Source organism: Trifolium pratense, linkage group LG4, assembly GCF_020283565.1.
Source record: "Trifolium pratense cultivar HEN17-A07 linkage group LG4, ARS_RC_1.1, whole genome shotgun sequence".
Classification (NCBI taxonomy): domain Eukaryota; kingdom Viridiplantae; phylum Streptophyta; class Magnoliopsida; order Fabales; family Fabaceae; genus Trifolium; species Trifolium pratense.
In genome coordinates, this window is record NC_060062.1 from 28,414,979 (window position 1) to 28,435,181 (window position 20,203).

The following is a 20,203-nucleotide window of genomic DNA, read 5'->3' on the forward strand; positions in this document are numbered from 1 at the left end:
AAAAAAACGATAGTAGAGAACACACGAGATTAATATATTTTTGAAAAAAATATTAATCATAAATTGTTCCGCTTAACTGACAACTAAATGGTTTCGATGATGAGATCTGAAACGGCTATGGTGGTGATAGGCTTCAGGTACGGTGGGGAAGGTATTGCAAGTCATGTTAGCACTCCAACTTTCCAGTCAGTATGTGATCAAGGAGGAGCGAAAATGAAAAGTGATTGAATTGTGTACCTTGGCCCCAAAGCTTGTATTTATATAGGGGGAGGTGGTTATAACCATCAGTGTCAGCTGGCAACAACTGTCATTAGAGGTGATGAGAGTTGTACGTTGAGATGAATCAAAGGTCTCCATGAGGGTGTACAAGATCATATTCAATATGAGAGGTGTACAGTAGCTATCATGCTCGTAACCCTTGGCTTGAATGGGAAGCCTCCTTAATAGTGTTTTAAACTATGTTTGTTCCCATAATACCCACATCCAGCAATTAGGAATACTCGTCAATAGTTGTCCAATTCTGGTAATAGAGACTGAAGTACAAGTGGTAATAGAGAATACTCAACTAACTTGTGTTCGAAGCTTTGCGGAAATAGGGATTTGTTTCCTTACCAAGTCCAATTTAACGTTTGTTTCCTTCTTTCAATGTTTTTTTTCCTTTGTTTTTTTTTAAACTCATAATTGTTGGGTGAAATTAGCTAGTCGTTTGGTGAATTGGTGTGGTGGTTTGAAGTGAGTTGGAAGATGAGGTTTTGGGGTTTAATGAAGTGTGAAGGTGTTGCCATTCATGGGAGAGAACTGTAGCAGGAACTGAAATTGAGAGAAGATGTGTTTTTGTCATCTAATGTAGTTTTTCACCAGGCTAATAAACTTTGACTTTCTTTGTAGGAAAACATCAGTGAAGTTGAGTGATGTATTTGGTTGGAATGGAAGTATTTGGTTCTATTTTCTGAGATTTAAGTTCGACGGTGGCTGTTTGTTTGTGATACAGTGGTTGAAGTTGAGTGATGTTGGTTGCTGCGTGCAATTTGAGTTAGTGTCAATAGGCATGGAGGATTCTTGACCAGGCCATTTACTGCATGCCATACTAAATTTGAATGCTGTTATGGACCAATTTCTCATTATTTATGACCAGTTTCTCTCAAGAAAGGTGAAACTCAATTCTGGTTAGTTTGGATTTTTTACTATCAAGGAGATGTTTTCTTACTTTTTGGTTTGTAGGCTGTGTTGGATTTCTTGTGTCCTAGTCGGTAAGCTTACGCATTTTATAACCAAGCAGAATTTCGACAATGTACATGTTATTTAGCAAAACGGTTTGTTTGAGATATCTCATTCTTTTGCAGCAAGTATCAAAGTTTGTTTCGGCTGATTTTGGTGCCAGTTATACTTGGTTCTTAGCCTTGTTTGTAGCAGCGAACATACATAAATAAAATGGTAAGTTCATATTGGGAAGGGCAATGGTTCTTAGCCCTCTAATGTTGATAATTCCTGAAGGAATCCTATTTTTCTTCAACAACCTTTACCTCCAGAGCAGCACCGAGTAGTATATTGGTATGTTTTAGTTTTGGTCCTCTTTTTCTCAATGACACTCTACTTCTTTTCTTCTTAAATTAATAAATTAATGATCTGTCACAACAATATGACCATTTTGCAGAATAGTCCTTACACATTTCCAATACCAGTGGATGTTGGTGGTCCACATGGGATGCCATTACACACTCTAAAGGTATGAAAATTGCATTACAAGTTATATGAGTGATACATACTTATTATATTTTAAGTTACATGTTTACTAAAGAGAACTTATAATATGTTTAGGCTTGACAACTACTTCATTTACTTCGTTGTTGTCCTCCACTATCAGCGTCATCTTTTCGGGCGGGATAGGTAGGAATAGGATATCTTGGTTGGGGAAAACTGGTTAAAAAGACAAATGCTCCTCCATCTGTGATTATTGGGGATCCTATAAGCTACTAACTATTCTAGTTAGCCTGGGTTAAGAAGACCGTGTCAAGCCATGGATTCGACTTTGGGCAATCACTCAACTCTTTGATCTAATCCCACTAGGTATACTCTTATAGCTTAAATTGTTTTTAAGGTATATTAGATTAGATGGGTATGTTCAACTCTATGTGTGACGGGGGGATTAACGTGTCTATATAGGTTGTTGAGGACTTAACACTCGAGTGTTTGATTTGTCTTCTAAAGATTGAAGGGTGGCCTGGTGCACAAGGATCTCACTATTGTGTCTCCTGTACATTGTCTTCTGTAGATGCTACACAAGTGAAGCAAAACAGTTAATTCTTTAGTACCAGAACAATTGTCTTTTAAATGTATTTTATTTTTCACTTTAATGTCTCAATGTGGTTATGTGTTTTGATTTTTACCAATTTTATTTTTGTGAATTCATTAGAAAAATCACACCAATAATAGTTTGATGTGTACGTGGAGCAAAATAAGTAGTAATCAATAATCAAGTAACACAATAATAATTACGAACAATAAACAAGATAAAGGTGAAGAACACACGATATTGTTTAACCAGTTTGGTTTAACAATGACATACGTCTCGGGGTGAGAGCACCGTTCCACTAATTCAAATAGTTTTTTTACAAAGAGATTCCAAAAGCTATTACTAGAATTTTGGTTCTCTCTCTAAAACCCTAGCTTTTGTTGTTGGCGGAAAATCCTAATTGAATCTCTTACATCTTACTTCTTCTATGCATGTAACACCCTCTATTTATAGAACATATATAAAAGCCTTAAAAATAGGAACAAATCTACTTGATTTTAAGCCATCTTCACAAAATCAAAATGTGCTTCATGAGGCAAATATTTTTTAGTATTTTAAGTTCACTGATCTTAGCTGTTGATCAGAACAGGTAGAAGGCCAGCTGGAAGTCCGTTGAGCAGGTGGTAGGCAGCAGGTCCGAGCAGATGGTCCACGGAGGGGGGGGTTGTACCTGCAGGTGCTCCGATGCTTAAGTCAGTAAGGGAAGAGAGCAAGAGAGATACTAGAGAGAAGTTAGAGAGAGAGAGAGAGTAATTGTAATAATGAATCCTGTTTCCCTTGCTCTCCCATGAGGGAGAGTATTTATAGCCCCCAGCTCTGGGCCAAAGGTCCTCTTAGTGGGCTGGACTAGCCAAGGCCCATTAAGAGGGACTGCCAAGATATTACCCTTAGATAGTGGGTAGAGTAGTAATTTTTACCCTATCTTGGTGGAGAGGTTGTGCCATGCTGACATGGAGGTGGTTGGGCAAGCCATGTGGACTTTATGAGGGTCTAGGTGGACTAGCATTAGTCTAGTCCAGAACAGGAGCCCCCCAAGTCGTTGCTCCTAGGCATAGGAGTGATGACTTTAGATGTGTGCCCAAGTGCAGAAGGAAATCTCCTTGCAACCTCTCTTGAACAAAAGTGGACGAGGAAGTTGCTCGTCAAAGCCTTGCTCGTAGCAAGCATCTGCAATGTTTTGCTCGAATCGATTTTTCGAGGATGTTTAATATCTTGCTCGTAGTTATGGTTACGAGGAAGTATGTGTTGCTCGTATCTCCTGCGAGGAGATATTGCACAAGATGGAATAGTTGCTCGTTGCTATAGCGAAGAGATAACAACGAGAAGTATTGTTGCTCGCAATGATGACGAGGAGATGATTTTCAAGAAAGAATTGTTACTTGTTGCTATGTTGCTTGTTGCTCTGGTGAAGAGATAGCGACGTGGAAGTCTTGTCGCTCGTTGCTATGACGAAGAGGCTAGCAACGAGGAGGCTTTATCGCTCGTTACTATGACGAGGAGGTTAGGAACGAGGGGGTTTTATTGCTCGTTACTATGACGAGGAGGTTAGTAACGAGGAGGACTGTTTGTTGGGAATGTGAAAGGGCGCATTTACTGCTTTGATTTTTACGAGGGAGTGTAAGGACCATTGGATCAAAGCGTCTCTTCATTTTCCTGGCTTGATCTATAAATAGAGGAGAGTGAATTTCATTTTCACTTTTCACTCTCTCTCTTCAATTGTAATTCTGGATATTCTCTCTGAAGTTTCAACTTACTTGTCAGATCGTTCTTCAGATTTTCTTCATATTCAAGGTAATTCTTTCAAATTTTGTTACTTAGATCCATTTTTGCTTTCCCACCCAGCTTTTTATGTGTTTTTCTGGGTTTTTGCATGAAGAACGCTATGAATTTATGAACGTTAAGATGAATGTGACGGGCACCGTATGAATTTTAGTGCCGGGGAGCTTTCCTCCCTTTTGAAACTCTAGGTTAGATAATTAGTGCCGGGGAGCTTACCTCCCCGTTTCGAACTTTGATGGTTTGTTAGGTGATGGGGAGCTTCTCTCCCCGTTTCAAACTTTAGATAGTTCGAATATGCCGGGGAGCTTGCCTCCCCGTTTTCAACTTAGAGAATTTTTGCATGAATTTTGTTGTTGAAATTTCATGCCGGGGAGCTTACCTCCCCGTTTTTTACTTAGAGGATTTTTGCATGAAATTTGCTGTCAAAATTTCATGCCGGGGAGCTTATCTCCCCGTTTTTATTTGCCTTACCCTCCTCGGTTTGATTTTGATTGCCATTTGAAAAGGGTTTTGGTCGGGGACAGCGTCCTCGTCCTATCTTGCGCCCTTTCACTTGAACTGCGGTGAAAGGGTGGATTTGATCATCGAATTCACTTTGTTTTTACTGCATTTCAGGTTTTAAAATGTCAGAATCCGAGGAGGTGGTAGAAGTGCAGGGTCCGGAGAAATTTGTGTTGGTCGACTGTATAACTGATCCTGCACTGGATTGGGTTGCTCCTGAGCCCCGGGGAATAGCTTCGGCGCTTACTCCCGAGGATCCTAAATTGCATACCACTGTCGAGCAGAGGAGAGCAAACGAGCCCAAACACTGGTCGACCCGTTTACCCGGGGAGGATGAACGGGTGTGCTCGTCTTTTGACGGGCAGGCTTTTGCTATGTATGAGTTCGTCTTTAAAGAGATGGGACTTAGACTGCCGTTCAGCCCTTTTGCGGTACCTGCAGGTGCTCCGATGCTTAAGTCAGTAAGGGAAGAGAGCAAGAGAGATACTAGAGAGAAGTTAGAGAGAGAGAGAGTAATTGTAATAATGAATCCTGTTTCCCTTGCTCTCCCATGAGGGAGAGTATTTATAGCCCCCAGCTCTGGGCCAAAGGTCCTCTTAGTGGGCTGGACTAGCCAAGGCCCATTAAGAGGGACTGCCAAGATATTACCCTTAGATAGTGGGTAGAGTAGTAATTTTTACCCTATCTTGGTGGAGAGGTTGTGCCATGCTGACATGGAGGTGGTTGGGCAAGCCATGTGGACTTTATGAGGGTCTAGGTGGACTAGCATTAGTCTAGTCCAGAACATTCACCTTTTCAGCTATACATACACCGGAAAAGAATAGAAATCAACAGTAATGAAATGATTAACATTATATCTTTTTAAATTAGGACAGTGAAACAATTAATTGGACTTAAGTGGTTAATAAACTTTAATTAATGTCAAATCAATTAGGAGTACCTGAGTTCAATGGTGAGAATAATCTTTGACCATATTTGACTTACCTGTTCACTAAACTTTGGATTAGTATACTCCTTTCTCTTGAAAATCAGTGTGCTAAGGAAAAAGAAAAAAGAAACTGCAGCCTATTTTTTGCAAAGAATGCTGTTTATTTTTAAAGTACCAAAGATATTCAAATTCAAACTTTTGCTTTTGCTTTTTTGTGGGCTTGGAATCTGTGATTCTCAATTATCACCATGCTTTTTTTCCCATCACCCTTCTTACTTGTTTTTGAAATATATAAGAACATATTTTATGTTGGAATTTCTTTATATTTGGTAAAAGGTGCACTTTAGTCACCAATCAGATGCAAGACTTTACCTTTTTTCTTTTAGTTGAATGAATTTGAATTAACACCTCATAGAATTAAAAGTACCAACTTACCTCACTGATCCATCAAGACCTGCTACATGGTAAGCATGTGTAACACTGTCTTTGTATTTTTTTCTTACATCCTAAAAGCTGCAATAGTGATGTATTCTGCTTCAACAAAATTTCATTCACATACTAGTAAGTACAAGAGAAAAGACTATATTCTGAAATATTTTAATTGATTTCTGCATATTTTCTTAAACAAAATTTGTAAAAACCAATCATTTATAGTACTACTGACACCTTCAAATTTAAGGCGTGTTTGATGTCTGGCTTGTGTCAGTTTCTGACATCTACTTCTACACGACACTGACACATGTAGTTATATTCAAACACTTTTATTTTCTTAATTTATTATAGGTGTGTATGTGTCAATGTCAGCGTCGTCTGCGATGTGTATATCAAAACACTTATTTCATGTTTAGTTGTAGATCACTTTCCAAATGGTACATTACTGATTATATCTATATGATCAACTAACAATTTTTCAAATCCAAACCAGGAAATGAAGATCAACTAAAGTCATAACTTGGTGCTACAACCTACCAAAACAAAACATTTAGCACCAAACAAGCATCATAAATGGAGTTCCAACTATTCATTGTTCCATTTCTTCTTCTAACCTTCATATCTTCTCTTTTGAACTTGACTCTAGCTGACTTAAACTCTGACAGAAAAGCCCTTCTTGAATTCTCTTCTACTCTCCAACATACCTCAAGATTAAACTGGAACAACTCAACACCAATTTGCACTTCATGGATTGGCATAACTTGCAACCAAAATGAAACAAATGTCATAAGCATCCATCTTCCAGGAATCGGATTAAAGGGCACCGTTCCAAACAACAGCAGCCTAAGAAAACTTGATTCCCTTAAAATCCTAAGCCTTCATTCCAATGAGCTTAGTGGAAATCTACCTTCTAGCATTCTATCTATTCCTTCCCTTCAATATATTAACCTTCAACATAATAACTTCACAGGTCTTGTCCCTTCCTTTATCTCCACAAAACTCATTGCATTGGATCTTTCCTTTAACTCTTTCTTTGGAGCTATTCCTGTTTTCAACCTTTCAAGGCTCAAATATTTGAATTTGAGCTATAATAACTTGAATGGCTCAATTCCATTTTCTATTAATCAATTCCCTTACACTTCTTTTGTTGGAAACTCACTTTTATGTGGTAAACCTCTCAATCATTGTTCAATAATTTCTCCCTCTTCATCTCCTTCGCCGTCAACTACTCAAAACCGAAATGCTACAACTTCAAAGAAATTCTTTGGAGTAGCTTCTATACTTGCTTTTGCAATTGGAGGTATAGCGTTTCTTTCTCTCATAGTTTTGGTGATCTTTGTGTGCTGTTTGAAGAAGAGAAGGAGTAAAAGAAGCAATGATATACCGAAAGGAAAGGCGGAGACCGAGGATTCAATATCAAAGAGTTTTGGAAGTGGTGTGATGGAGGCTGAGAGGAACAAGTTGTTCTTCTTTGAAGGTTGTTCATATTGTTTTGACCTTGAAGATTTGTTGAAGGCTTCAGCTGAAGTACTTGGAAAAGGAAGCTATGGTGGAACAACATATAGAGCTACATTGGAGGAAGGAATAACAGTTGTGGTTAAAAGGTTAAGGGAAGTTGTGGTTGGAATGAAGGAGTTTGAGCAACAGATGGAGGATGTTGGACGAATTGGAAGACATTCCAATGTCATACCACTTAGAGCTTATTACTATTCAAAAAATGAGAAACTTCTTGTTTATGATTACATGCATGGAGGAAGCTTGTTTTCCTCACTTCATGGTATGTTTTCTATTCATTCATTGTCTGTTTGAGTTTGTTGCATCGACTAATTTGAGCTTGTCAACTGACATAAACACTTTGAGTTTTTTGCATCGACTAATTTGAGCTTGTCAACTGACATAAACACTTGTGAGACTACGTGGGAGAGCTTTTGGAAGCAGCTTATGGCATGTTCATAAATTGTTTTCTCCTTATATCCATAAGTTCTCTAGGATAGCTTATAAAAACAACGTATAACTTGTATGAAAACAGTTTGACTTTATCTTACCTTTTGATCTTAACTGTTGATCAGAACAGGTAGAAGGCCAGCTGGAAGTCCGTTGAGCAGGTGGTAGGCAGCAATCCGAGCGGATGATCCACGGAGGGGGGGGTTGTACCTGCAGGTGCTCCGATGCCAAAGTCAGACAAGGAATAGAGAGCAAAAGAGATACTAGAGAGAAGTTAGAGAGAGAGAGTAATTGTGATAATGAATAGTGTTCTACCTTGCTCTCCCATGAGGGAGAGTATTTATAGCCCCCAGCTCTGGGCCAAAGGTCCTCTTAATGGGCTGGACAAGCCAAGGCCCATTAAGAGGGACTGCCAAGATATTACCCTTAGATAGTGGGTTGAGTAGTAATTTTACCCTATCTTGGTTGAGAGGTTGTGCTATGCTGACATGGAGGTGATTGGGCAAGCCATGTGGACTTGGTGAGGGTCTAGGTGGACTAGCATTAGTCTAGTCCAGAACAGGAGCCCCCCAAGTCGTTGCTCCTAGGCATAGGAGTGATGACTTTAGATGTGTGCCCAAGTGCAGAAGGAAATCTCCTTGCAACCTCTCTTGAACAAAAGTGGACGAGGAAGTTGCTCGTCAAAGCCTTGCTCGTAGCAAGTATCTGCAATGTTTTGCTCGAAGTGGTTTTTCGAGGATATTTAGTATTCTGCTCGTATCTACTGCGAGGAGATAACTACGAGAGGGATTTGTTGCTCGTATTTATGACGAGGAGATAATTTATAAGAAGGAATTGTTGCTCGTTGCTATGACGAAGAAGTTAGCAACGAGGAGGTTTTCTGTAAAGCGCAGCCTTTTGGTTGAGGACTTGCTCGAGTGAAATTCGAGCATCCTTTTTCATTGGGGATGTGAAAGGGTGCATTTACTGCTTTGATTTTTACGAGGGAGTGTAAGGACCATTGGATCAAAGCGTCTCTTCACTTTCCTGGCTTGGTCTATATAATAGAGGAGAGTGAATTTCATTTTTACTTTTCACTCTCTCTCTTCAATTGTGAATCTCTCTGAAGTTCCAATTTACTAGTCAAATCGTTCTTCAGATTTTCTTCATATTCAAGGTAATTCTTTCAAATTTTGTTCTTTAGATCCATTTTTTGTTGTTCCTGCCCAGCTTTGGGCGTTTTTTCATGAAGATTGTATGAATTTATGAACATTAATATGAATGTGCCGGGCACCATATGAATTTAGTGCCGAGGAGCTTTCCTCCCCTTTAAAACTTTAGGTTAGACGACTAGTGACGGGGAGCCTATCTCCCCGTTTCAAGCTTTGGATAGTTTATTAAGTGACGGGGAGCCTATCTCCCCCTTTTTTAACTTGGAGAATTTTGCTGAGAATTTGTTGTTAAAATTTCAACCGGGGAGCTTACCTCCCCGTCCTCAATTTAAGAATTCTCATGAAATTCGTTGTTTAAATTTCATGCCGGGGAGCTTACCTCCCCGTCTTTAACTTAGAAGTTTTGAGGAAATTTCGTTATACAGCTTCAGTGCCGGGGAGCCTACCTCCCCGTTTTTGCCTGGCTTACCCTCCTCGGTTTGATTTTGATTGCCATTTGAAAAGGGCTTTGGTCGGGGACAGCGTCCTCGTCCTATCTTGCGCCCTTTCACTTGAATTGCGGTGAAAGGGTGGATTTGGTCATCGAATTCACTTTGTTTTTACTGCATTTCAGGTTTTAAAATGTCAGAATCCGAGGAGGTTGTGGAAGCGCAGGGTGCAGAGAAGTATATGTTGGTCGACTGTATAACCGATCCTGCACTGGATTGGGTTGCTCCAGAACCCCGGGGAATAGCTTCGGCGCTTACTCCCAAGGATCCTAGGTTATATACCACTGTCGAGCAGCGGAGGGCAAACGAGCCCCAACAGTGGTCGACTCGTCTACCCGGGGAGAATGAACGGGTGTGCTCGTCTTTTGGCGGGCATGATTTTGCTATGTATGAGTTCGTCTTCAAGGAGATGGGGCTTAGGCTGCCGTTCAGCCCTTTTGCGGCCAGTGTTCTTAAAGCCTTGCAAGTGGCTCCGTCACAGCTGCACCCGAACTCTTGGTCATTTATAATGGCGTTCGAGCACCTCTGCGTATATAAAGGTGTTCGTCCCAGCCTTCCCCTCTTCTTTAGGATCTTCAAGATTCAGCGCAAGCCGACGAAGGAAGTAGGACGAGCACCTCGTCAAAATTGGGTTTCGTTGAAGCATCACGAGGATGTTAAACTCTTTAAGATGTTTGTGGATTCCGTTAAGGATTTCAAGGAGAGGTACTATGTCGTCCGGCCAGAGTCTCCATCTGCCCGGGAGAGTTTAATGGAGCTGGAGGAAGATAGGGACGAGCAAGGTGTTGCTCGTAAGGATGCTGGCGGGCAAGTTATAGTTCGGGCAGTTCCTAAGTTCCCGTTAAGCTGGTCGTACACCCACTTCCAGAAGGAGCCTAAGGAATATACAACCGGGGACGCAGATTTGTCTCCCGAGGACATGGCTGCTTTCGAGGATTTGAAGGCCTTTGTGGTCGGTTTTACTCCCGGGGTCTGGACGACTCGTAAGGGAGTTACAATAAGAGATGAACACGGGGTGCCTAAGGCCTCTCCTCGTCTTATTAATACTAGGACCCTCCTCAAGTGCAGAAATGCCGGGGAGGTCAAATTGTGTTTGGGTATTGTTTCCTTTCTTTTTAACTTAGAAAAATTTCTGTTATTATTGTATGTATTCTTCGTCTTTTACTAACTTGCTCGTCACTTGTTTGCAGACGAAATGGAAACTATTGCCGAGCGCATGTTGAAGGCCAAGCAGGATGAGAAGGCGAGCAGGTCTGGCCGAGGAAAAAAGAAAATTGTTGCCAGAGCTTCCCAGGAGGTGAGGTCGGGGACCCCTTCCGTGCAGGTTATTGGGACCTCGGGGGGTGGTTCGGGCACCCCTACATCAGCTCCCCGGCCTCCTCCAGCTAAGAGGATAAGAGAAGATGATCCCCCGGTTGAGGAGGCGGGCATGGGAGGATGCAGCAAGTTTCCAGTTCCCCGGTGCTATACGGTGGAAAATTTTTTTGAGAAGTACCCTCCGGAGGTCTTTGAAGCTGAAAGGACTGCTATTCTTGACCATGAACCAGAGGTCCGTAGGCAGCAGCATGCTCGTGACATGGCTGCTATGGTGCGAATGGTCTCGAGCTCCCTTGTCCTTGGTGACGAGCGGGAATCCTTAGTCGAGCAGCTGAACACTGCCCAGGCCAGGCACGAGCGGGCCAAAGGTCGGATCAACCAGCTCAAAATTGTTGTGGATGACCTCAAGGAGAAGCAAAAACGCTGGGGTGACCAGCTGGATGAGCACCGTAAAAGGGGAGAGGAGTTGGAAGCTGCTCGGGCTGAGATTGAAAGGCTTACTGCTGCTATGGCGCCGGGCGAGAACGAGCACAAGGCTGCCGAGGGCTTGACCACCCGAGCAGACTTGGTCAAGGTGATTGCTCAGCTGTCCCATGACTTTGTAGAGGGCACTGAGTACGCTTTTGAGAATGCCGTGCAGCAAATCAAGTGCCTTAATCCTGACGTGGAGTTGGTGACCCGGGGAATGCATGTGAACGGACAGGTCAAGGATGGGCAGATTGTTATCCCGGCTGGTCTGGCCGACTCTGACGAAGAGGAGGATGATGTTGAAGTGGCTTTCGAGGAGGGTCATGAAGACGAGCAGGGTGACGGGCACGAGCAGGAAGATAGAAACGAGGAGTAGATGTCCCCTTCCTTCTTTTTGTAATTTATTTTGTCTCTTTGAATTTCTGGGGCCTTTGAGCCATGATTTGTAACTCTGGAACAAGTGGGCTTTTGTCCCCGTTTGATTTTTATGACAATTCCGGGCAGGTGCCCGTTTTATTTATCTATGCTTGTTTATAACTGCTCGTCTATACCTGCTCGCATGTATGTTTACATTTTTTAACTTAGAAAATTTTACGAAATTTTATTGTTTTAAAATTTCAACCGGGGAGCCTCCCCGTCTAATAACTTAGAAAATTTTTGATGAAATCTTGTTGTTTAAAATTTCAACCGGGGAGGTCTGGTCCCTACCTTTAACTTAGCCAAATTTTATGCTAATTTCTTGCTCAAAATCTGAGCCGGGGAGCTTGTCCCCATTTTTAACTTAACGAAATTGTTGTTTAAACTTCGTGCCGGGGAGTTTACCTCCCCGTTATTGAGGTGCTCGTTTGGGCATGCTGGTATGCTTATTCGAGCAAGTTGGTGTGCTAAGTTTTGCCTGTTTTGTATACTTATCATATTTTTGCATGTATGAATGCTGCGCTCGTTGTTATTTTGCCGGGGAGGTTTCCCCTGCTTGATAGTGAGCATGTTTTATTGAGGGTAGTCTCCTCTATTTTGACTTAAACAGTTTAGGGAACTGTATAAGCACTTAGAGTTGTTTCTAAGTTACGCGAATACGAGCACGGTAGTGTACCTTTCTTCGCAACCTGAACCTCCCATCGCGGGCTGGGTGCTAGGTCATGGCACGGGGACGATGGGCTCGTTTCGAGAGTTATCCTCGTCTAGCAGGAGTTCTATTTCCCTTATGGTGAATTAGTTCCCCTGCTATGGTTTTAGATGAGCACGTGTGCCATGGTGCCCTCCGTTGTTTAAGGTGCTCGATTCGTTGTGTTCTGAAGTGCGAGCAGCCTTTTTTTTTGGTGTGGCAATAACTTAGCTGTAATATTGTTTCAATTTCTGAGCATTCCAAGGTCGAGGAAGTTTCTTTCCTCGAAGGTCCTCGAGATAGTATGCACCATTTTCTGTTTTGTCAATGACGCGGTATGGACCTTCCCAATTAGGTGCAAGTTTGCCATCCTAGGAGTCTGCATTGCGTCTTAGGACGAGGCTGCCCACTTCGAATTCTCTTTTGATGACTTTGGTGTCATGTCGGGCAGCTATTTTCTGTTTCAGGGTGGCCTCCTTTAAGGAAGCTCCTGTTCGAATTTCTTCGACGAGGTCAAGCTCCTCTCGAAGTGCTTCGTCATTCTGTTCCTCGTCTAGAGGTTGCTCCGTCCGACGAGATGGTTCCCCAATCTCTACGGGGATAACTGCCTCCGTTCCATATACCATTCGGAAGGGGGTCTCTCCAGTTGTGGAGTGTGGGGTTGTTCGATAGGCCCAGAGTACATTGTCAAGCTCTTCGACCCATTTCTTTTTGTTTTGGTCAAGTCTTCTTCGTAATCCTCTTAGGATTACTCTGTTGGCTGCTTCAGCTTGCCCGTTGGTTTGGGGGTGCTCAACCGATGTGAAGTGCTGCTTGGTGCCCAGGGCAACAAGGAATGCTTGAAAATCTTTGTCTGTAAACTGTGTTCCGTTGTCTGTGACTACCACCTGTGGTATTCCGAATCTAGCTAGCACATTTCTTTTGAAGAAGCGCAGGATTCTGAGCGACGTTATGTCGGAGAGGGGTTCGGCTTCCACCCACTTTGTGAAGTAGTCCACTGCTACTATTAAGTAACGATTTTGATAAAGTCCTTTGGTGAAAGGACCAAGTAAGTCCATGCCCCACCAGGCGAAGGGCCAGGGGGAAGACAAAGATTTTAGTTCTCGAGGGGGAGCTAAGTGCATATCCCCATGCCTTTGGCATTTGTCACATTTTTTTACGTGGTCTTTGGCGTCCTGTTGCATAGTAGGCCAATAGTACCCTGCTCGTAGAGCTTTCCTGGCCAGTGACCTTCCTCCCAGATGTTGGGCGTTAATGCCCTCATGGACTTCGCGCATGATGTAATCTGCTGTGTCCTCGTCCACACATTTTAGGAGAGGAATGGAAAATCCTCTCCTGTATAACTTTCCATCAAGGATGACATAGGAGCAGGCTCTTCGTCTAATTATAGCTGCTTGTTTCTGGTCGTCAGGGAGAGTTCCGTGCTCGAGGAAGTTGTATACTGGAGTCATCCAGCAATCTTTGTCGCCAATGACATTTATGTCCACAACCTTGCTTGGTTTTTCTATGCTTGGTCGAGGGAGTATCTCTTGGATGACAGATTTGTTTCCGCCCTTCCTTTTTGTGCTTGCCAGCTTGGACAGGATATCTGCCCTTTTGTTGTGTTCGCGGGGAACATGTAATATTTCAACAGAGTTGAACTTTGTGATCTTTTCCTTTACTAGCACTAGGTATTCAGAGAGGTTATCATTTTTGGTCTGATACTCTCCTAGCACCTGCGAGGCGACTAGTTGTGAATCTGTGTAGATTTTTATCTCCTTGGCCTGCAGGTCCTCGGCCAAACGTAGTCCAGCGAGGAATGCTTCATATTCTGCTTGGTTGTTTGAAGTTGAGAAGGATAGTGCTAGGGACACCTCGATTAGTAAGCCATTCTCATTTTCAAGAATGATACCTGCACCTGCTCCTGTGGCGCTTGATGCTCCATCCACAAAGATTGTCCATTTATCTGCTCCGTCCACTGTAGGGGAGGAGCTCGTCATCTCTGCGACGAAGTCAGCTAGGACTTGGGCTTTTAGAGCTTTTCTGCTCTCGTAACGAATGTCGAATTCTGAGAGTTCGAGGGACCATTTGAGCATCCTGCCCGCCATATCTGGTCGGCCAAGCAAAGACTTGATTGGTTGGTCTGTTCGGACCACAATTGTATGGGCCAAGAAATAATGTCTTAGTCTCCTCGCAGCATAAACTAGTGCAAGGGCTATTTTTTCAATTTGTTGGTACCTTAGTTCAGGACCCTGCAAGACTTTACTCGTAAAGTATACTGGTTTCTGCCCTTCGTTTGTCTCACGAATAAGAGCTGCACTTACAGCCTCTGAGGCGACGGAAAGGTACAGGTATAATACCTCCTCGTCATTTGGTCGTGAGAGGACAGGTGGCTCTGATAATGCCTTTTTCAGATGTTGGAGAGCTTGCTCGCATTCATCTGTCCATTCGAAGACTGCTTCTTTCTTTAGTAGTTTGAAAAAGGGAAGTGCATGTTGTGCTGATTTGGATACAAATCTGGAAAGCGATGTTAGCATTCCATTAAGAGTTTGTATGGATTTCTTATCGCTCGGAGTGGGGAGCTCGGCAAAAGCTCTGCACTTGTCAGGGTTGGCTTCAATTCCTCGCTCGGTTAGGTAAAACCCCAGGAATTTTCCTGCTCGGACCCCGAAGGTGCACTTCTCTGGATTGAATCTCATGTTGTATTTCCTGGCCTGCTCGAACACCTTTCGAAGGTGCACGACATGGTCGAGTTCCTCGGGGGATTTTACGATCATGTCGTCCATGTATACTTCGAGCATGTCTCCTATTTGTCCTCGGAAGACTTTGTTCATCATTCGCTGGTATGTAGCTCCTGCATTTTTGAGACCGAAGGGCATTACGTTGTAGTAATAGTTGCCCGACTCGGTCATGAAAGCTGTTTTTTCTCTATCTGCTACTACCATTGGAATTTGGTTATAACCTGAATAAGCATCCATAAAAGACAATAATTTAAAGCCAGAAGAATTATCAACAAGTCTATCAATGCAAGGTAAGGGATAAGAGTCTTTAGGGCAAGCCCTGTTAAGATCGGTATAGTCGCAACACATCCTCCACTTTCCATTAGATTTTTTGACAAGTACAACGTTGGACAGCCAGGTTGTATACCTGGCCTCCGAAATGAAACTTGCCTCTAAGAGGTCTTTTACACATTTTTCTGCAGCCTCCGATTTCTCAGGAGACTGCCTACGCCTACGTTGTACAATGAGAAGTGCAGTAGGATCAATAGTCAGCTGGTGACATGCTACGTTGGGGTCCAAGCCGGGCATCTCGGAAGCGTGCCAGGCGAACAGGTCAGCATTTTCCTTCAAGCAGGCTTCAAGTTGCTTCCTAGCAAGTTCGGGGAGCCCAGTCCCAATCTTCACTGCCCTGCTCGGGTCTTCTCCGAAGGGCATCAGCTCGAACTCCCCGTCTGGAACCGGACGACGGTGCTCTTGGCTTGCCTCGTCGTCTTCCTTCTTCTCCTTGCGGAGCTTCTTCTCATCTTTGTTTTCCTGTTTGGAAAAGCGGCTGTCGAGGTCGATGGAGCTGATTTCTGGCAAGGGCAGGGAAGTTGTTGCCTTGGACTTCTTGGACTCGGGGAGCTGCCCGATATATTCATTTCCTTTGGAGGAGGCATTGAAGACTCTCCTTGCAGCTTCAATGTCTCCATGCAGTGTCGCAACTTGGCCTTTATGAGTATAGTACTTCATCTTGAGGTGGGCAGTTGAAGGGACAGCCATTAAGTCAGCAATAGCTGTCCGGCCCAGGATGCACTGGTAGAGAGAAGGGCAGTCTACTACCAGGAATTTCACTTTGATGGTCTTTGAGGTTTCTTCAGAGCCAACGGTGACTAGCAGGTCTACATAGCCCCATGGCTTAGTTGTTGCTCCATTAAATCCGGAGAGATCAGATCCAAAATAAGGAGTGAGGTAGGTTTCATCTAGTTGCAGAGTCTTGAAAAGTTGGGAATACATGATATCACAGGAGCTTCCCTGGTCGACCAGTACCCTGCGGACGTCCATGTTTGCCATGTCCACTCTGATGAGCAGGGGTATCTGGGAGTTTGCAGCTCCACCGGGCAGCTCTTCCATATAGAAGGCTAAGGGCTTTGATTGCCCTTTCGGTTTGTCTAAAGTTGCGCTCAGGTTGGAGGAGCCATCTATCAACTCTTCAAACTTTCTCTTGATGGATCCCACAGTCTGTTTGTCAAAACCTCCACCAGAGATAACCATAGCTTGGGCAAGTGCGTCCCATTTGTTCAGTGTGGGAGCAACATAGGTGTCGTCCAAGTAGTCAGGGACAAAGAAGTCTTCAGGTCTGGAGATGGCAAGGGCAACTGGCTTGTGCCCGGATTTTTCTGGTGCAGCTTCTTCAGTGTTGCTGGTCTCAGCAGCTTCTGCCCGGGGAGCATTGCCCCTCTTCACGTATTGTTTGATTTGCCCATTTCTAATCAAAATTTCAATGGCATCCTTCAATTGGATGCAGTCGTCAGTCAGATGGCCGTAGCCTTTGTGGTACTTGCAGTATCTGCTCTTGTCTTGGCCAGGCTTTGTGGGTTGTTGTCTTGGAAATTTAATTCCTGCTCTAGTGAACTCAGCTGAGTTGCACTCTTTCCAAATTTCTTCCCGAGTTTTACTAAGGGGAGTATAGTTGCTGAAAGTGCTGGGAGGTCCACGGGGTTCTCTAGGCCTTTCGCCTCTTCGTCTTCCTCCTCCTCGGCTGGACTGTTCAGCATTTGAATGAGGAGCAGGCTGGTTGTTTCCTGCTCGCCCATAACGGGCAGCATCTGCAGCTTGTTGTTCCTCATATTGGATGTAGGCTTGAGATTTAAGGAGGAGGTCGCTAAAGGTGCGTGGTTTTTCAATTCCCACGGCTCTTGCAAAGTCACTGTTTGGCCTAAGGCCCCTTTGTAGCAGGTATTTCTTCATGTCATCAGTTGTTTCTACCTGGACGGCTTCCTTGTTGAACCTCTCTATGAAACTGCGGAGAGATTCATTATCAGCTTGGAAGATGGCGTCCAGGACTGCCTCAGTCTTTGGTTGCTTGCGGGAAGCAGTGAAGTGTCTGCAGAATTGGTCGGTCAGATCCATCCATGAGATAACGGAGCGAGGAGCTAGGCTGTGGTACCAGGCCATAGCTCCCTTTCTTAGCGTGGTTGGGAAGATTCTGCATCTAATTGCTCCGCTGACCCTTAAGAAGTTCAGGGTAGCATTGACTGATGCGATGTGTTCATCTGGGTCAGTAAGTCCATCATAAGCTGGGAGATGGGGTGGTCGCTCACATCCCTTTGGAACGGGTGCTTGAAGGATGTCGTGAGATAAAGGGCAGCGGGGATCCTCCTCGTCACTCTCTTGTGAGTTTAGGGGAGGTGAGCCTTCACGATCAGGAGTTGGGCTCCTGGAGAATTGGTCAGTGTGATGGCTGCGGCTTACTGGCTGCCCTTGTTTGGTCATCAAGCTGAGTCCCTGGGGAGAATGGCGACGAGGAGGTGTTCGGTCCACAATTTTTCCTTTTTTCACATTTGGAGAAGATATACCCTCGCGGGGAGGGGAGACATGGTCTCTTTTCTTGCCAGGTTGCTCAATCCTCTCAAGGGCAGGTCGTCGTTGTCTGACAGTTTCCTGACGAGGAGGGGATTGAGAAGTAGGAGTTCTCCTCGGGGGAGAGTTGTTCATTGAGAGTCGCTGATTCCTTTCCAAGCGATCGAGTCTCAGGTTCTGCTCGTCCATTCGGCGATTCTGGCCTTGGAGAGCTTCGGTGGTTTGTTTCAGGGCAGCTATGAGCGTAGCTAGTTCAGCATTGGTAACTGAAGCAGCGGACAAGTCGGTCTCTGCTGATTTGCCCTGCTCGGACTGGGGGCGCTTCCCTGCCTGCTTCTCAGTCAAGACGACCAAGTCGCCATCCTCAGAAGTCCAGGAAGTTTCCTGCCCGTCTCTAGGGTCTGACTCGGGGAGGGCCTGGAGGTCAGTGATGAGAACAGGAGACAGACGGGGAGAAGATGGAGGAGCAGCGTCCTCAACGTCATTGTTGAAATGAGATGAACTGGCCATGATGAAAAAGTGATTGATTGGTTTTGTTCTTTGGTTTTCTTGCTCGAAACAAAGAAGGGGAGAACTCAGATCCCCACAGTCGGCGCCACTGATCTTAACTGTTGATCAGAACAGGTAGAAGGCCAGCTGGAAGTCCGTTGAGCAGGTGGTAGGCAGCAATCCAAGCGGATGATCCATGGAGGGGGGGGGTTGTACCTGCAGGTGCTCCGATGCCAAAGTCAGACAAGGAATAGAGAGCAAAAGAGATACTAGAGAGAAGTTAGAGAGAGAGAGTAATTGTGATAATGAATAGTGTTCTACCTTGCTCTCCCATGAGGGAGAGTATTTATAGCCCCCAGCTCTGGGCCAAAGGTCCTCTTAATGGGCTGGACTAGCCAAGGCCCATTAAGAGGGACTGCCAAGATATTACCCTTAGATAGTGGGTTGAGTAGTAATTTTACCCTATCTTGGTTGAGAGGTTGTGCTATGCTGACATGGAGGTGATTGGGCAAGCCATGTGGACTTGGTGAGGGTCTAGGTGGACTAGCATTAGTCTAGTCCAGAACACCTTTTGTTATAAAAATAGCTTATACATAAGCACTTTTATGATAAGGTAGAGACAGCTTATTGAACTAATCCTGTGAAAAGTAAAACCAAAAACTAATGTTAAACTTAAAGTTTATTCAAATCATTGAAGGAGCAGTTCTTGGTGCGACGTCAAGGTTTTTTATGTTTGTGTGACTGCATTGTGACAACAATTTTGGCTGAACTAACATATTTGATAGCAGTTTTTTTGGCAATATATCTAGGATTGCGACATAATCACAACTCAATTGCTATCTGGATTTAAAACCTTGGGTGAGTATTAGATAAAACCAATAATGTGAAACATAACATGACTTTTAAGGCCTATTGTTCTATTATTCTAAAGTATCTTCAAATTTTAAACAACATAGGAAACAGGGGAGTAGGAAGAACTCCATTAAACTGGAATTCTAGAATGAAGATTGCACTAGGAGCTGCGAAAGGAATTGCTTCCATCCACACAGAAGGAGGTTCAAAATTTATTCATGGCAACATAAAGTCAACCAATGTACTCATAACACAAGAACATGATGGTTACATCACCGATGTAGGACTCACTCCCCTAATGAACACCTCATCAGGTTCAATCATGTCCAGATCCAATGGCTACCGTGCTCCAGAATTGGTGGCCGAGTCAAGGAGGACCGCCACTCAGAAGAGTGATGTTTACAGCTTTGGTGTGCTCCTTCTTGAAATGCTTACAGGGAAGATTCCACTTGGATATTCTGGTTATGATCATGACATGGTTGATCTTCCAAGGTGGGTTAGGTCGGTGGTCCGTGAGGAATGGACAGCTGAAGTTTTCGATGAGGAGATGATTAGAGGAGGAGAATATGTTGAAGAGGAGATGGTACAGATGCTTCAGATTGCATTGGCTTGTGCGTCAAAGTTGGTAGATGATAGGCCAACAATGGATGAAGTTGTTAGAAAAATAGTGGAAATTAGACAGCCTGAGTTGAAGAAAAGTACATCTTCAGAATCTGAGTTTAATGTATAAACACTGACATGAAGTTTTAGTTGCCAACTTCTTCTAAAACTAAGCCAAAGTAGAATTGTTTCTTTGTGACAATACTAATATTTCAGGTCCATGTTATGTTGGCCATTTGAGTTTTCAAGTTACACAACTTTTAATACAATTTAGGAATCTATACACAATGATAAGGTCAAGTTAAGGATAATCTTA

At 43.7% G+C, this 20,203-nt stretch overlaps 1 protein-coding gene across 6 annotated transcripts; it reads left to right on the forward strand.

Annotated features, from left to right (window-relative positions):
• Nucleotides 1-285: 285 nt before the first annotated feature.
• LOC123920195 (probable inactive receptor kinase At5g58300) lies at nucleotides 286-20,188 on the forward strand. 6 transcript variants are annotated; one of them, XM_045972390.1, is made up of 6 exons: nucleotides 286-627; nucleotides 889-1,150; nucleotides 1,344-1,551; nucleotides 1,655-1,726; nucleotides 6,427-7,710; nucleotides 19,392-20,188. In XM_045972390.1, exons 5-6 carry the CDS (start codon nucleotides 6,507-6,509, stop codon nucleotides 20,015-20,017), a joined length of 1,830 nt encoding a protein of 609 aa, XP_045828346.1. In that variant the 5' UTR covers nucleotides 286-627; nucleotides 889-1,150; nucleotides 1,344-1,551; nucleotides 1,655-1,726; nucleotides 6,427-6,506; the 3' UTR covers nucleotides 20,018-20,188. The 6 variants fall into 6 exon arrangements, with proteins under 6 accessions (XP_045828346.1, XP_045828345.1, XP_045828344.1 ...); XM_045972389.1 differs by having other exon boundaries at nucleotides 286-1,250; XM_045972388.1 differs by having other exon boundaries at nucleotides 286-1,150.
• The last annotated feature ends 15 nt before the right edge of the window (nucleotides 20,189-20,203 follow it).

Coding starts and splice junctions, on each gene's coding strand:
- LOC123920195 (XM_045972389.1), top strand. CDS start 6,507: ATGGAGTTCCAACTATTCATTGTTCCATTTCTTCTTCTAACCTTCATA. Junction 7,711..19,391: donor CTTGTTTTCCTCACTTCATG/GTATGTTTTCTA, acceptor TAAACAACATAG/GAAACAGGGGAGTAGGAAGA.